Genomic DNA, 15,344 nt, shown 5'->3' with positions numbered 1-15,344 from the left:
TGTATACTCCTCTCCTCTGTAGTTAGGTAATATTTGCCAACACTTCCTGGACTAAGACTGAAGTCACCGGTTCCTCCGGATTTTTGGGTATCCTTAACAAAAGTACCCGTCCCCAATGACGGAAAGCAAGTAAAAGTACCCGTCCCCAGTGACAGGGAAAGTTTAAGTTAGTCTTTCAATTTAAATTATTTGATGGAATTTTAAAACGTTTATTGTGTTGCACTCTTGGTTTCACTCAGAGCCAAAACTCTGAGCTACTTATACTACCCACCGTAAAATGGTGGTGCAATATAGGGCTGCGGAGGTTCAATTTGTCTCAAAAGAGGGCAAAATATAGTGATTTTAAATTGTGTGTTACTCCAAGAAAATCTGTATTAAATCTACTTTAATCCACAAGTTCATGTTGGTTTTAAACATTGCTGGGAGGGACAAGAGAAAGTGAATGAATGTTGAGCGTGCGCAGCTGTCAAAAGAGAGTGAATGTTGAGCTTTGCCTGCACGTGCAGCTTTTCAAACGCAGCACGGGGAACGGTCTCCATAAACAGGAGACAGACGAATGCACGGACTGACATCACAGCCACAATATATGAAAGATTATCATGCACCCGATAACTACTTGCAGCTATTCTAAATGACATTCTCTACTCCTGAGAAGCCCTCATATCTTGCATACGGGTGATTGCTTTTTTGTGTGTGAATGTGTCTCGACAGTTCCTGTGATAAGAAAATCAGCAAGAGTGTCAGACGATGACAGCTGTAGGATGGGTTCAAAGGCACATATCCTTGTGACATTGAGGAATGTGGCCCATGAAGATTGGTCTCTTGGACTGACAAGTTCTGTTCTGGCAGCTTTGTCAGAACATATGCAGATCTACCTTTGAGTTGAGGGAACATGAGATCTTTTTGGCTGGACTACTTCTTTTGGAATCCGTGATTGACATCTATTGAAAGAGCGATGGACGCATTCAGGTATATTTTCATTGAACTCACTGGTTAAGTTCATAACAAACTGACAGTGATTAAAAATTAAAATTAACTGAGATACCTGACTGAAACTAAATGCATTGGACTAGTCATCTTGCCTACCTGAATAATCCAAGGAAAATTTTCAATCAGTAATATACTGTATGCTACCACATTTCTGCCGCCATCTTTGATCATAACATCTGACCTTGACAGAAAAAAAGACGACGAGAACTTTCCATCAATATAAACAGGAAAAACAACGTCGAGAACGTTCCATAAATAAAAGACATGTTCCAGAACTTGGACTATGTCTTTTAACCCTGAGAAATCTCATTCTCTCACTCTCTCTGTCTGAAAGGACCATCTGGCAAACCCTCCTATCTACTTTCTTAACAATATTCTTGAGGAAGTTCAGTCATTCAAATTCCTGGGTCTCATTATCAGCCATTATCTTTCTTAGGCAAACCACATTTCAAAGTTGGCCTCCAAAGCCAACCACCGACTGTGCATCGTTCGTCATACAAAGTCCCTCCTTGGCACACCTGAACTCCTATCCACCTACAAGGCCTTCATCTGCAGATTCATTAAATATTGCTCTCCCTTCTGGGCTGGCACCCCTGCCTAACACCTTGCTCAGCTTGACACCATGGAAACCAAGGCCTTCAGGATCATTGGAATCTCTCGTGATGAAGCTGAGTCCATGGGCTTATCACTTCGCCATGACCAACAGGACTGTCGTCCCTCTCTCTTCTTCCACCTCCTTTCTGGTCTTGCACCCTCTACCCTCTCTGTGCTTTATCCCCCCCTTCCCCCAGGTATCTTCAGGATGCACGCGGTCCACCACCAACCACCTCCTTGTGAAACTGCCTAAATCCAGAACCAATGTTCACCTTCACCTCCATTCATTTGTTCCTCTTTTATCCCACCTGTGGAATGAACTTCCACACTCTCTTCAACTCATTCTTCCCCCCCCCCCCCTCAGCTCTTCGAGACAGTTTTTACCTGTTACGTCCTGATCTGTTCAGTGTGCTAGCTCTTCCCACGAGCCTCAACTATGTATGCAAAAAACAAAGGCCAGCATGATTTTTTTTTTTTTTATAATCTGCAGATATAATGTAACTATTAAAAACACCACCGTTTTGCCACTCAAGATAATAGCAGTAAGTGTTCTAGCTCGTGGACTATAAGAGCCAAAGTTGCCATTTGTAAGACTTCGGAAAAAGTGGAATCTTATTGTCCATCACTCGCGTATTTGTGCAAACATGTTATCCTTTAAGGAGATTCTCGAAGCGGAACAACGTACATTTCATGTTATAAAAAAATATAGAAAAACTTTAAAAAGCATCCTCAACTCATCCTACAAATATGCTCAGCCATTGCACACAAACTGCTTCCGCAAAGACGGTGGTCTATACGGGGATCAATCCTCCTCACAAGCTGACGCTAGTTGAAGTGGTCAGTATCACAAGCCGACGCTAGTTGGGGAAGTCAGTAGAAGTGCGTCCCAAAAGTTTGATGATAAACTACTTTATTTTGTGTTTTCGGTGTGACTTTGGCAAATATGGTAAATGTGGGCAATAGCACAGGAGACAATCCGGAAAACGTACTAACGGTTGATGGTACTTGTGGCAGACACCGCACTTCCATCCTTCGTTAGAACCGACACCTGACTCGTCCCTGCATCGTTTATTGAAACAAAGCTTGGCTCGTAGTACTGAAAGGGCTGAGTTGAAGAGTCGTTGATCTTTCTTCTCAAGTTTTCAGCAAAATCTGGAGACGTCATGTTTATCACCAGCTGAGGGACAGTGGGAGGAATGAAACATCTTTGTAATATAGCGGTATACTTCTCATTGCCTTTTTATTCCGCTGTCATTACGCTCACACTGCTATCAATTGCACTTATTTTAACAACGCTTCTAATTATAATTGATCAAAAGTAAAATAAAAAACCCTGCTGCAATATTTCAAATTTTCTTCAAAAATGATCTCTTATCTGTGTGCTTTCACAAACCAATGACACCGCCAATCACGCAGCAAGCAGCCACCTCATATGGGCTGGCCAGTGTCACGGCACTCCTTGAACCACTGTGGGGAGGTTTTGAAATGTACACATGGGACACAGACACAACTCTTAAAGTTCTGTTCCAATCCAATCTTCACCTTGGCTGGTTTCACAGAGAAGACACGTATGGACTATGTTTTCCTATCTAATCCCCACGCCAACTCTGCTTCCTCACGGCGTACCTACAAATTGAACAACTTCACTCTAACGGGTCTCTGGTTACAAAAATGGTCTCACCTTCACAAACACATGGACTATGCTAACTTAACATGCTACCTTGTTCATACCTTCTCCAACATAACAATAATTTAACATTTTCTGTTGCGTAACTTAGAGATAGTAGTTTTGGCCATATTTGTGGTTTACTTCCTGAGGTGAAGTCAAATGATCTGCTTAAGTCTTAAATCTTTTAAAGTCTGTTTAAGTTTTTTTTTTTTGTTGAATAAATCTTAAGAGGGCGACAAAGCAAAAGGATATGGTTTCACCGAGATATGTCTGGAGAGACGGCCCTTATCCGATTCTGACATTGAGGGCCAACATCAATTGTTGGGAGAGTAGAAGCAGCATGTCCAAGGTAGAGTGACCAGGTATGAATTTGACTGATATGAGAGGAGGTTATCAGAGAAAAGGAAGGATTTTATGTCAACTGCGATGAAAGACTCCATGACCAGCTTGCTGATGAGAGAAAGTAAGCTGACAGATCTGTAGTTAAGATCGGTTTTTGAACTTTGCTTATGTAATGTGGTGATGTTAGCTGGTTTCCAAGCACATAGAAGATGACCATTGCCAAATGATAGGGTGAAAAAAAACAGAATGAGAATGTGCAAGAGCAGCACAGCAGGTTTTTCGGACAAGTGAGCTCATACCGTCTGATTCAGTTGCAGAATCAGAGTTGAGGGTTGCCAGAAACTTCTCCACCTTCTCAGGAGCAAAAGACACAGAGTCCAGGAGCAGTTGTGTGTGACTGGGTAGGGTGGGTACAGAGACCATGGGGGTTAGGGACATGATATTTGGAAGCAAAGACAGAACTGAGGCATTTGGACTTCTCGACTGTGGTGCCATTTGAAGCGAGGGAAGCAATGGAGGGGGAGCATACTCCAAAAACAGACTTAACAAGGTGCTATCACGTTTTACACTCAATCTTGAGGTTGGACAGATGTGGTTTTCTGGCTCTGCTGAAATACACACGCTTGCTGCAGGTTTTGTGGAATGGTGCGACATTGAAATCCAGAAGGGAGGATTTACCAATCTGAGAAATCCGGGTTGGAAAGTTCACAGATTGAGTCAGTCTCATGGAGTCATGTAAATCCTTTGCTGAAGTGCCATGGCTCGTGAGAGAGGTACCAGCACCCAGCCAATTGGTGCAGTGACAATTTAAATCACCACATATGATGAAGAAAGAGTTGGGATGAGGGGTTAAAAGATGGTCCATGTTGTCTGAGAGAGAGAGAGAGAGGTAGATGGAGTCATCATTGTTTGGAGGATGGAACAACACACAAACAAACTAAGGGTGGGGGGGGGGAAGCGGAAGGGACGTCGCAGCCAAAGGTGTGACCGAAGTGTTTGTGAAACCGATCAACAATCGATTACCCAGTCTTTCCACTGTAAACTTTTATTTTTGCTGAGAATGCTTGAGATACAACAAATGACATTTGTGGAGGTGCAGTTAAAATGGCTTGTGATAGTGATGGAGTCATTTGGTTCTTGGAATGAAGTTGTGGGGTTTGGTGAAAGCACACTTATGACATTACAAATTTTCTGCAAACTCTTAAAAGTTCCTGGTTTGAGTGTCAATGGCAAGTTACCTTTAACTATAAATTCCTCAAGCTACTGTCCCATTTAAAAGAAGAAAAAAAGGCAGTTGTGAGAAGATAGACAGTTTCCATATCGTTCAGCAGAGAATGTTAAAGTTCCTGCGAATGATGTTCTTGATTTGAATATTTCTGAGATGGTAAACCAAAACCGATGTAATACATGATTCAAGTCTGCTTTTCGACTGTTGATTAGCTGTCTGTCTGTACATTTCACGGGCATGGTTCAGCGCATTACTCACAAGTAAGATGGCTTAACCACGCTCTCAGAAGAATTGACACATTTCATCCACTTTTGCATTTAAAATCCGAATCATTGCTGCACATATGATGTTGCCTTTGCATATGAAAGTATGTAATCAAACGGTTGACCTGAGGATGGAAGGATGATTAAAGTTAGTCACTGTGGGAATCAGTGGGTTTATAACGAATATCAATCCATCCATCCATCCATCCATTGGGACCATACTCTGTGCAGAGCATTGGTGCTGCCTAAGCAGTCTCCTTGGCTATTGGGCACAATCCTGGACGGGTCGCCACTCCGACACAGTATACCAGCAAGCTGGCACTCATTTTGCCGACCTCGGAAGGATGACAGGCTGAGTTAACCCCTCCTGGTATTAATTCCACAGCTGAGTGGGATTTTAACTCAGGATCCCAAACCCACCACCCAAACCATTAAGCCAATGCCATAACGGCAGTAGTTCAATTTGGCGAAATGAAATGTTACATGGGTGGGGTATAGGTTAGGTGTTAAAGTGTAAGCCTTATCATGGGCCATGTGCATACATTGGATAGATAATTTACTTACCTGTAACAAGGACTTTGTGTTGGGGGTTAAGTCATCCTGTTTGTGTACGCCGTTGTTTGGCAGTGTTGTATACAATGGAGGTTGACCAAGTTCAGGGCATCACATGATCCGTCTTTCATGTCAAACCGTTGAGGGACAGACAAGATAAGGAGAGGGGACCACCGAGAGGTTCATTAATATGGCGTCGCAAGTAGCACAATAAAGTTCGCTCCATTCTTTCCCTTCGCGTGCACGCGAGGACGAGATGTCACTGCTGCCATCAATGTCATCACCTGGAGCTATGCCCACTGGAAGACCCTCCCACTGCAACAACTCGGTTCACTATCGGTTGGACCAGCTTGCAAGGAGGTGTCCACAATTTGTCAGAGCCACAGGCTGTGACCTGATTGGGCTGGAGGCAGGAGTCTTACTGACTGTCAGGTCACGTGAGGGGCAAAAAGAGTAGGAAAGAGGAGACAATTTGAGGACATGATGAGCGGAGAGCTTTCCCTTTTGCCAGGGATACGTCAAGGTATTGCACCGTTATGCAGCAATCTCTGCCTGGTTTGGACCTGCTCTGCTCTCCATTCTGTTCCCGAAGACATTTGAACTTTTACGAACACTTGCCTGGTTTGCGTTGGAGTGGGTGGGAGAGGGTGTGATCAGGACAATCAACTTTTTTTTTTAAGTTTTATTTATGAATTAATTGTCATCATTCATTGTCTGTCTTCATCCTGCCAGATCCATCTGTTTTTGTGTCTCATACTCATGTGCCTTTATTAAATAAATCATCATTGCCTCCACCATCATAAGTGTACAAAATTATGTTTTCAGTCCTGTCTGTCTGTCTGTGAGCAGGATATCTCAAAACGTTATGGACGTATTCGAACGAAATTTTGTGGACGGGTAAAGAATCACTTTTTTAATTCCAGTCTCCGGATCTTCACTAAAATCAAATTAATTCGTCCTTGTCACACACTCAACCTGCCGACTAAATTTCGTCCGAATCCGTCCATAACTTTTTGGGATATCCTGCTCACAGACAAACACACAGATAAACAGACGGGGGTTAAAACATAACCTCCGTCTACCTTCGTTGGCGGAGGTTAAAAAATGGAATTTTTTTTTTTTTAAAGTCCCAGCATTGTGCTTTTTTTGCCGGGAGGGTGTGGTTGGGGGGAAGGTTGTCATAAATGTGACAATTTTATTTTCATACAGTCGAGGCTCATGGAGGAGCTAGACGATATATACTCCTGACAAACAAACTGCCCATTTTCTTTCAATACGCAACACTTGCAAGCTTGACAAAACCTGCCCTCTGATTGTCCAACTTGCCATCGACCATTTTTCCACTTTGCTGGGTTTCCAAATGTTTATATTGCTTCCATAAGCTCTTTGCCCATTGCATTTGTGGTGAAAACTCACATTTTTGTGGTTAGTCTCCCTGTGTGCAAACAGATTTCATGACAATACACTGGAAACCCCAAGCCGTTTCTAAAATGTAATCTTGAATCCTGGGTCGCTGTAGCTTCGAAAAGTGCAAAACTTTAAAGATTTTGCTTGATCTGTAAAGTGACTTTTCTTGTGGATTAAGGGGTGTAGTTAAAACTTGTTTACACACCCTGTTCATGATTAAGCTATCATTAGAAGTCTCCTTCTGAATTGCTTCCTGCTATTGTCTGCAACGATCTGTTTTCCTGGTCCCCATGGTAGCTTTTTCGTAAATGTTTTTGTAATTACTACATTTAAAGAAAAATTACAGTACAAAGTACAAGCTCAAACTAACAGAGTCTAAAGCTCAAGAGCTTTCCCACAGTCCCCGCATGACTACAACACAGGCTCCAAAAGGCTTGAGATTGGTATCAGACTGGAATCCTGCATGCATTGATTAAGCCTCACACAGACACCTCTGAAAAGCTCCTTCAAGCGATCAAGCCACTCAAAATGACAAGTAAATGAACTTCTCACTTCTTCTAGAAGTTCAGACTAGACTTTCACATTTCACACCAAATCTCTCATTGAAAGATGAAGTCACATCATCCAGCTGCTGCAAAATCACAGACCATAAATACAAATGTACAGAAAGAGGAATTCCATCAACATAAACTACTTCAAAAGGGCCAGAACAGACTCAAAATATTTCAAAGTCTTTCTGTTTTTACAGTGAGTTATGGTTTGTGGAAGAGCTTGTATATCTGATATCACATGCACGACAATAATATTAGATGACAATGGACAAATCAGGATAATATATATGTTGGATTTAAGCCTGGGATATCCCAGCATCACAAGTCAATAACTTATATATGAACATCAAACCAAACAGGCAAAGTCACATCTACCCCTCTTTTTCAACTGAATCTCATCTGCTCCCAATGCTCTTTCAGTCATCTGACCATCCCTATCCACTCCAGGATGCACACCATCTTCAAGTAACCCTCTCCTTGTTAAACTTCCAACATTCAGGCTGAGTGAACACCTAAACTCTTATAATTCCTCACTTCTCCCGTCTACAGAATCACTTTCCGGAGGCTGTTCTGTCTCACTCTTCCATCCAGGGCTTCAATCCACCGCCATCTCTTGTCATCCCCCATTCTGCCCCATGGTCTTTATGACCTCCATTAACCTTTCCTCACTCAACCATTTTACTTGCTAGTTTCAGTGTGTTGTTTTTTTTATCTCGCTCTCGCTCTCTCCTCTTTCCCTGTTTGTTCATTCCCACTGTCAGTTGTACCTTGCTCCTCTATGAGCCTCAATCTTGGAAAGAATAAAATAAAAATATTAAAAACAGGTGGTGAAATTGTTTGAACAACAAAACAGATTAAGAGAACTAAAGATTGGAGAGCCATGTTCTGAAAAACATACACTTTTATAATACTTTGGGTAATTATAATTTGAATCAATCCAATTAGTCCAAGATTATGAAAATTTTTGTTCGTCCAGAAACTCACCTCTGTGATATTCATAAAGTTCACAAACTTTGGATCTCCAATTTCTGTCCTCTTCGCGAATGCGAACTTGAAGGCTTCAACAATCCGATAGTATGTTAGCGCCTTCTTTTCACTGCTGTCAAAGTCTTTCTGAGAGATGTCATAGCCTGTTGAACATCCAGAGAATACCATTGGCAAGTCTTTCAATCTGTCCAGAATATTTACAGAAGCCAGCACTTCACCCAACAAGTAAAGTTTGGATTGAGATTTCGTTTTGTTGATCGTGCTATTTTTCTGACCTTTGAGGATGTTAAGAATGAGACCGAGGACAGCACCGCTCCCAGGGGGCGGTGAACTTACAACCTTGTAGTCTCCAAGCATCATTTCAATTGGGTTCTCCACTAACACCGGCTCATAATTCTTTAAGTCTTCTAAAGTGATGATTCCACCTGTGGAAATAGCAAAACTGCAGAGATAAGAAAAATGATGAAAATAAGTGTTCTAAAAGCTGTCCATCAATTATTAGTATGTAATCTGTGTGATACGGAATGCGTACTGGCTCGTAAGAGTTGGTACAAAACTGTATTTTCACAATGTTGATTTACAAGGAAAAAAAAAAAGCTGTTTTGCCATTCAAGGAATAACATAAAGTGAACGTTAGCAGATGCTTTGTGCAAAGCTTGGTGCACATGTTGTGGTTTTGCTTCTTTGGAGTAGAGCAAGATTAAAGGGTAATTGACATAGACAATGACTCTGTGTAATCTGGATATTTTATCGAAAGCCGAGATAGGTCAATAGGTATCATCATCATCATCTTAATCACAAGTAGAGAGAAGTCGATGACAAGGCATCGCAAATCCCCACGCTTCCCACCAAAAGGAAAGTTGAAAGATCGCAAAAAGTTCCACCAGGAATGACCCAATATCAAATTCTAAGTTTAAAAAAAAACTCTTTTGACCTCTGTGACACTAAGTCCCCATACCTGATTTTATTTGAACCAGGGGTCAAATCCCAAAAATTGTTATACATTTCATGCATCCCCCAATGTTGATTGCATATCCAGTATTATTAAAAAAAAATGTTTTAAAATGTGCTCATAATTGCATTTTTGTTATTTGACCTTTTGACCTTGGGCCAAATGATATTGCTCTCGTCCTTCTTGCCATGTAGTGATCATAACTACCAAGTGTGGTGAATTTCTGCACAACCGTTTAGGAGATAGCATGACGGACGGACAGGCGGACAGATGGAGCCGATGACAATATCCCTCAATTTGTTTGTTTTTAAGCGTGGGGTTAATCATCATCGTCATCAATGCAGCATATTATTGAGTGTTGCCGTTGCTGATGGTTTATGGTTTATGCTGGGTGGTTTGCCATTGCCTTCGCAGCAGGAAGTCAAGGCGGAAATATGTAATGTGTTTAGGGTGCTGGCAATAACTCGCCTACTTTTGGCAAAAGATACCACGGGATCTGTAAAGTCCATTAGCGACAAGTGCAAGCCGACGGGTCGTCCGACTTCACATCCTTCCGTGGGATGACACGCACATTGGTTCCTCGCCCTGCATGCGAAACACCAGGGTGCCAGTTTATAGCTGGGTCGGGATTTGAGTGCAGACGAGACAGCTCAAAGATCATGAGCTCTGAGCCATCCTTTCAGACTTGTAAATTCTCTGATGTCTAGGAGCATCCCTTTATCCTTTATTCAATAGCAAACAAATCTGTAACAAGAAAAATTAAATAACATTCATCATACTTCACAAGATCCAGCTCAATGCATGAAAATGAGCTCTGAGCCATGTTATGGCATGGCCATTGGCCATTGTTCTCTTGTAAAAAAATTAAGAAACTTTTAAGTTGTACAAAAAGTTGATTCGAAAGTTGCATTAAAAAGCGGTGAAATTATGACACCTCGACGTGGACATTTTAATTTGTAGAAATTGGAAAGATCGGGTTCGGTGCAATTAGCCTGATGGAAGAAAGAAACAACCCGAAGATGTCACCAAGAAAACGTGTGATTCTCGAATGTCAAATGCTACATGATCAAACACCGTTAAACACCTTCGAGGCTGCTGTGTTTCTGCTATGCCCTGCAACAAAACGTTCTGTAGAAATTCTATCGCTAATTTACATCGACATTCTATAGCATCTGTCCAAACAATTCTATAGTACTTTTGGATCATTCCATTGAACTCTTCCTTAGAGATTTGATAGAAACTCTCTTCGGTGATGAAGGTAACCAACTGAAGCCAGTAGTATTTACCGTCGCCAGAGGAGAGGGTATTGCATTTAGATCCGTTTGTTGCGAAAATCGAATATTTTCAAGCATATTGGTCACTCGATTTTGTTATTCTGCCTGTTTGTTTTTTGTCAATCGCCTCTTCTTCTTCTTTTGGCTGCTCCCGTTAGGGGTCACCACAGCAGATCATCCGTCTCCATATCTTCCATTGTCACACCAACCACCCGCATGTCCACCCTCACCGCATCCATAAACCTCCTCTTTGGCCTTCCTCTTCTCCTCCTACCTGGCGGCTCCATCCTCAGCATCCTTCTCCCGATACACCCGGCATCCCTCCTGTGCACATGTCCAAACCATCTCAATCTCGCCTCTCTCACTTTGTCTTCAAACCGTCCTACCAGCGCTGTCCCTCTAATATACTCATTTCTAATCCTGTCCATCCTCATCGCTCCCAACGAGAATTGCAGCATCTTTAACTCTGCCACCTCCAGCTCCGCTTCCTGTCTTTTTGTCAGCACCACCACCTCCAAACCATACAACATAGCTGGTCTCACTACCGTCTTATCTACTTTCCCCTTCACTCTTGCAGGTACCCTTCTGTCACAAATCACTCCTGAAACTCTTCTCCACCCACTCCATCCTGCCTCCACTCTCTTCTTCGCTTCTCTACCACACTCTCTGTTACTTTGGACAGTTGATACCAAGTATTTAAACCCATCCACCTTCACCACCTCAAGTCCTTGCAACCTCACCATTCTGCCACCATTGTTTGTCAGTCGCCTGCAGGCCACAATTCCAAACTGATCGTCATGAAACTTTACCAAGTTCTAGAAGTAGTCTCAACTGAGAAGCCTCTTGATTTTGAGGTCAAAGGTCAACTCAAGGTCGAACTTTTAAAATCATCAATTTTTATCTGAAAAATCCTCAATTTTAATCCAATTGACTTGATAATTAAACAGCAATTGCAGAGTGCATTACTGAATCGGGAAACCAACTATTTTTGAGATCAAAAGTTCAAAGGGCAACCCAAGGTCAAACTTCGAAAATCATTTTAAACTCAAGGTTAAACAATAAAAATTTTATACAACTTTATCCCGGGGTTTTTTGTAAGCTCCTTGGTATTCATGGTTGAGTTTTTGCTATGAAATACACTTCCCAGCAGAGAAAACCAACAGGAACAGCTGATTTTATCCTGAAATAATCAGAATCATTACAATTTAACACATGTGGAGGACAATTAACTTTGTTTGTGATTTTGAAGGCGATTGGTTACACCTGAGTTAACTTACAATTGCTATTACAAGGGGGTGGACACTTATCCAATTAAGATATTGTGGTTTGTATTTTTAATTAATTTTCTGAAACTTGTAGAATTTGTTTTTCACGTAGAAATTGTGGGTTACAATGTGTAAATAAAGGTGGAAAAAGTCTGATTTGATGCAATTTCATTCCAGGCTATAAGGCAACAAAAGGTGAAAATTTTGAAAAGGGGGGGGGGGTGTAGACTTTCTCTAGGCATTGTATATGTATGTCTATTATCAATTACATAACACACCTGTACATAAATACCACAGAAAACAAGTCCTGGTGAGGATCTGCAATTGCTGATTGCTCTTTTTCTTGTTACCCTCCCGAAAGAGAGAGTGTTGCATTTAGATCCATTTGTTTGTCTGTTTGTTTGTTTTTCCGCACAGAACTTTGGTGTTTTTCTCCACAACTGCTTATCGGATTGAGACAAAATTTTCACCGTAGCAGCGACGACGTAAGTAGAATGTTTTTTGATAATTATGACATCATAGGTCACATGGTGTCGCAGCGATATTGGAAAAACGGAAAAATTTTGGACCTCTGTATCTCTGAAACCACACCAAAGAAAAAAAATGAAACTCGGCACGTGGCAAGACTCGGCACGTCACACTCATGGGGAATAAGTGTGATTTTTTTTTTATGACATCATAGATGCCTTTGTTATGACGTCATAATTGCATATGTCGGACACTACATCTGATTAGTATGAAAATTTTTGAGGGTCATCTGGGGCTAAAATGGTCCACAGAAAAAAAATTGATGACATCATCGTTCACGTGATTTGGCAGCCATTTTTTAATTTTTTTTTAAACCTTCAAAAATACTCTTCTCTGAAGTGGCTGATTAGATTGAGGCAAAACTTTACACATATGACCATCTATTGATGAGGAACAAAAGATTCAAACACAAGACATCATAGGTCACATGGTTTGGTAGCCATATTCGATTTACCCAAAAACCTATAAAAAAAAAATCTTCTTCTCCAGAACGGCTGGACAGATCAAGGGAAACTTCACACAAATGTTCCCCAAGCCTTTGCTGTACAAGTTTGTTAAGGAATATTTGATAGGTCACATGGTTTGGCAGCCATATTGGATTTAATAAAATATTAAATAATGTTTTCTCTGGAACCGCTTAATCAATTGATGTGAAACTTCACAATTATGATCGAGTCGAGATGGAGTATACATGTTTTAAATTTCAACTTGACCACGTCTGGCAGCCAGAAATATTTAATTGTTTTGATCTGGGTTATTTTTTTATATTTTGAAAAAAGAATTATTTTTTTTGGAATAAGGTTCATTTGGCTGTGCATGGATGTGTTTGAAGGTAGAGGAGCAGCAGCTGAAATGTGAATCCTATCCAGTTTCTTCCTGATGAATTCATCTTTGCTTTTTGCTTGTTTGGGTTCCTTCTGATTGCTGTACCTATTCAGTCTGCCATTTGATTTTCATTGAATTTATCTTAATCCCATTCTAAGTTCAATTGAATAATAATTTTTAAAAACGTCATGGGTTAGGGTCAGGTGTCCAATCCAAGTGGGGTTGCATCAAAGCGGGGCGTCTTGGTACCCGGTCATCACTGTCAGCAGTTATAAAGTGGCAGTTCTAATTATGTCTCATTAATTTCAGAACACACCAGTACACAAACGCCACGCAAAATACACCACACAAAACTACACAAAACAAGTCCTGACAAGGGTCTGCAATTTGCATTCAAGACTTCTGGAAAATGAACTTGTCTCAGTGGAGTTTTTTTCATGTCTGTTCTGACTAGATGTCACTCTCGGAATGTCAGTTAAAACAGAACTGGTCTATTATATATTAATCATCTTCAGAGAGGCGGAAATCTGTCTGTGCCACCTAGTTTGATTGGCAGGTGACGCCATGGTATGCATTGTGTTTGACTCTTAAAACCCCTAAGGGCAATTTTGGAAGGTCACCAACATACTACGAAAAGATTAACAATGAAAAAACATCACTTCCCATTTTTAGAAATGTAAAGCACCACACACTAAAACAAAACAACAAATGAGTAGATGGGACAATTTTTCATCATTCAAGATAAAAAAAACACTGCAGATACAACAAAAATCATGCCAAGTATGCATCGCTTTCTAAAGCCACGTTCTGCTCCTCGATGATTTCAATAGGCCAGCTCCACTCTTCTGCCACGAATGCCAACATATACACATATATACACTCATACATACACGTGTGTATAATACAAACATTATATATATATATATATATATATATATATATATATATATATATATATATATATATATATATATATATATATATATATTGTTGCGGATCCGGGGTGGCAGGATTCTGACCCAGTCCCTGGCGCCACCCTCGCCACCACCGTCTCTGGGAATCTATAACGCCGGCTGGCTCGGCACAGGCCTCGGGTCACGCGTCTTCAATCGCGATACCAACGTAATCCTGCACCTTACCAGTTGGGGAGATAGAACCCCTGGTTACAGACTGGTTTTGTCAGAGACCGAGCGGAGTCTACCAGTCTGTAACCACTTTTGGTTTTATATGCCAATCGAACGGATCGTTCCTCGACGCGACACGCATTAATCCATAGCGGCAACTTCATAAGAATTAACCAGATTTATTGTGGAACATCAGGGATCACAACACAAGCAATAAACACGACATTGGTTTTTATTAACAATCAACCCGTTCTTAATTAGGGAACCATGGCTACAGGTTTCGAGGGGATCACTACTGAAATATGCCTTATACAACACGTGCAGACAAAACAAACAAACAGACAGACAGACAGACAGCCAGCATGCATGCAGACAGACAGAGTACTTGGTGATGGCTCATGGACGAGAGGAAAGCGTCAAGAAGCACGAATGTCACTCGTAACAAGCGGGTGTCCACGGGTTCGAACTCCCAGCTCGAACGCGCCGCACGGAAAGAAATGGCGGCGCAGCACTCCCGCTCCCTAAAAGCACCGCGTGCACGGTCTCCGCGCGCTCTGACCTCGCGTAGGGTCGAAGATGGGCCTCAGCTGATCTCTCTTGTTGTCCAGCCTACAAATCCGGCCTGGCCTGTTCTCCAGACAAGGCCCAAATCGAGGTTGATGGGCTCCGGCCAGCGGATCGGCAAATGTGACGAGCCGTTGGTGTGTGAACAAGTACGGAGGCTCCGCGGCCAGACGCAGACCGAATCAGTCGATCACCTCCCCGTACGAGTCGATCGTCTACTCCACGTCTA

At 41.7% G+C, this 15,344-nt stretch overlaps 1 protein-coding gene across 5 annotated transcripts in view; it reads right to left on the bottom strand.

Annotated features, from left to right (window-relative positions):
- GGT1 (gamma-glutamyltransferase 1) overlaps positions 1-15,344 on the bottom strand; it is a 98,672-nt gene that overhangs the window by 19,347 nt on the left and 63,981 nt on the right. For all 5 annotated transcript variants that reach the window (XM_085860642.1, XM_085860643.1, XM_085860644.1 and 2 more), the window contains 3 exons: positions 8,859-9,008; positions 8,581-8,726; positions 2,574-2,761 (listed from right to left, as the gene is read on the bottom strand). In XM_085860642.1, the coding sequence (XP_085716768.1) occupies positions 2,574-2,761; positions 8,581-8,726; positions 8,859-9,008 (484 nt within the window). The remainder of the gene's footprint in view (positions 1-2,573; positions 2,762-8,580; positions 8,727-8,858; positions 9,009-15,344) is intronic.

Source organism: Eptatretus burgeri, chromosome 16, assembly GCF_056783735.1.
Source record: "Eptatretus burgeri isolate ZD-2024b chromosome 16, Ebu_testis_v1, whole genome shotgun sequence".
Lineage (NCBI taxonomy): Eukaryota > Metazoa > Chordata > Myxini > Myxiniformes > Myxinidae > Eptatretus > Eptatretus burgeri.
This window is presented reverse-complemented; position numbering and strand designations above follow the sequence as displayed.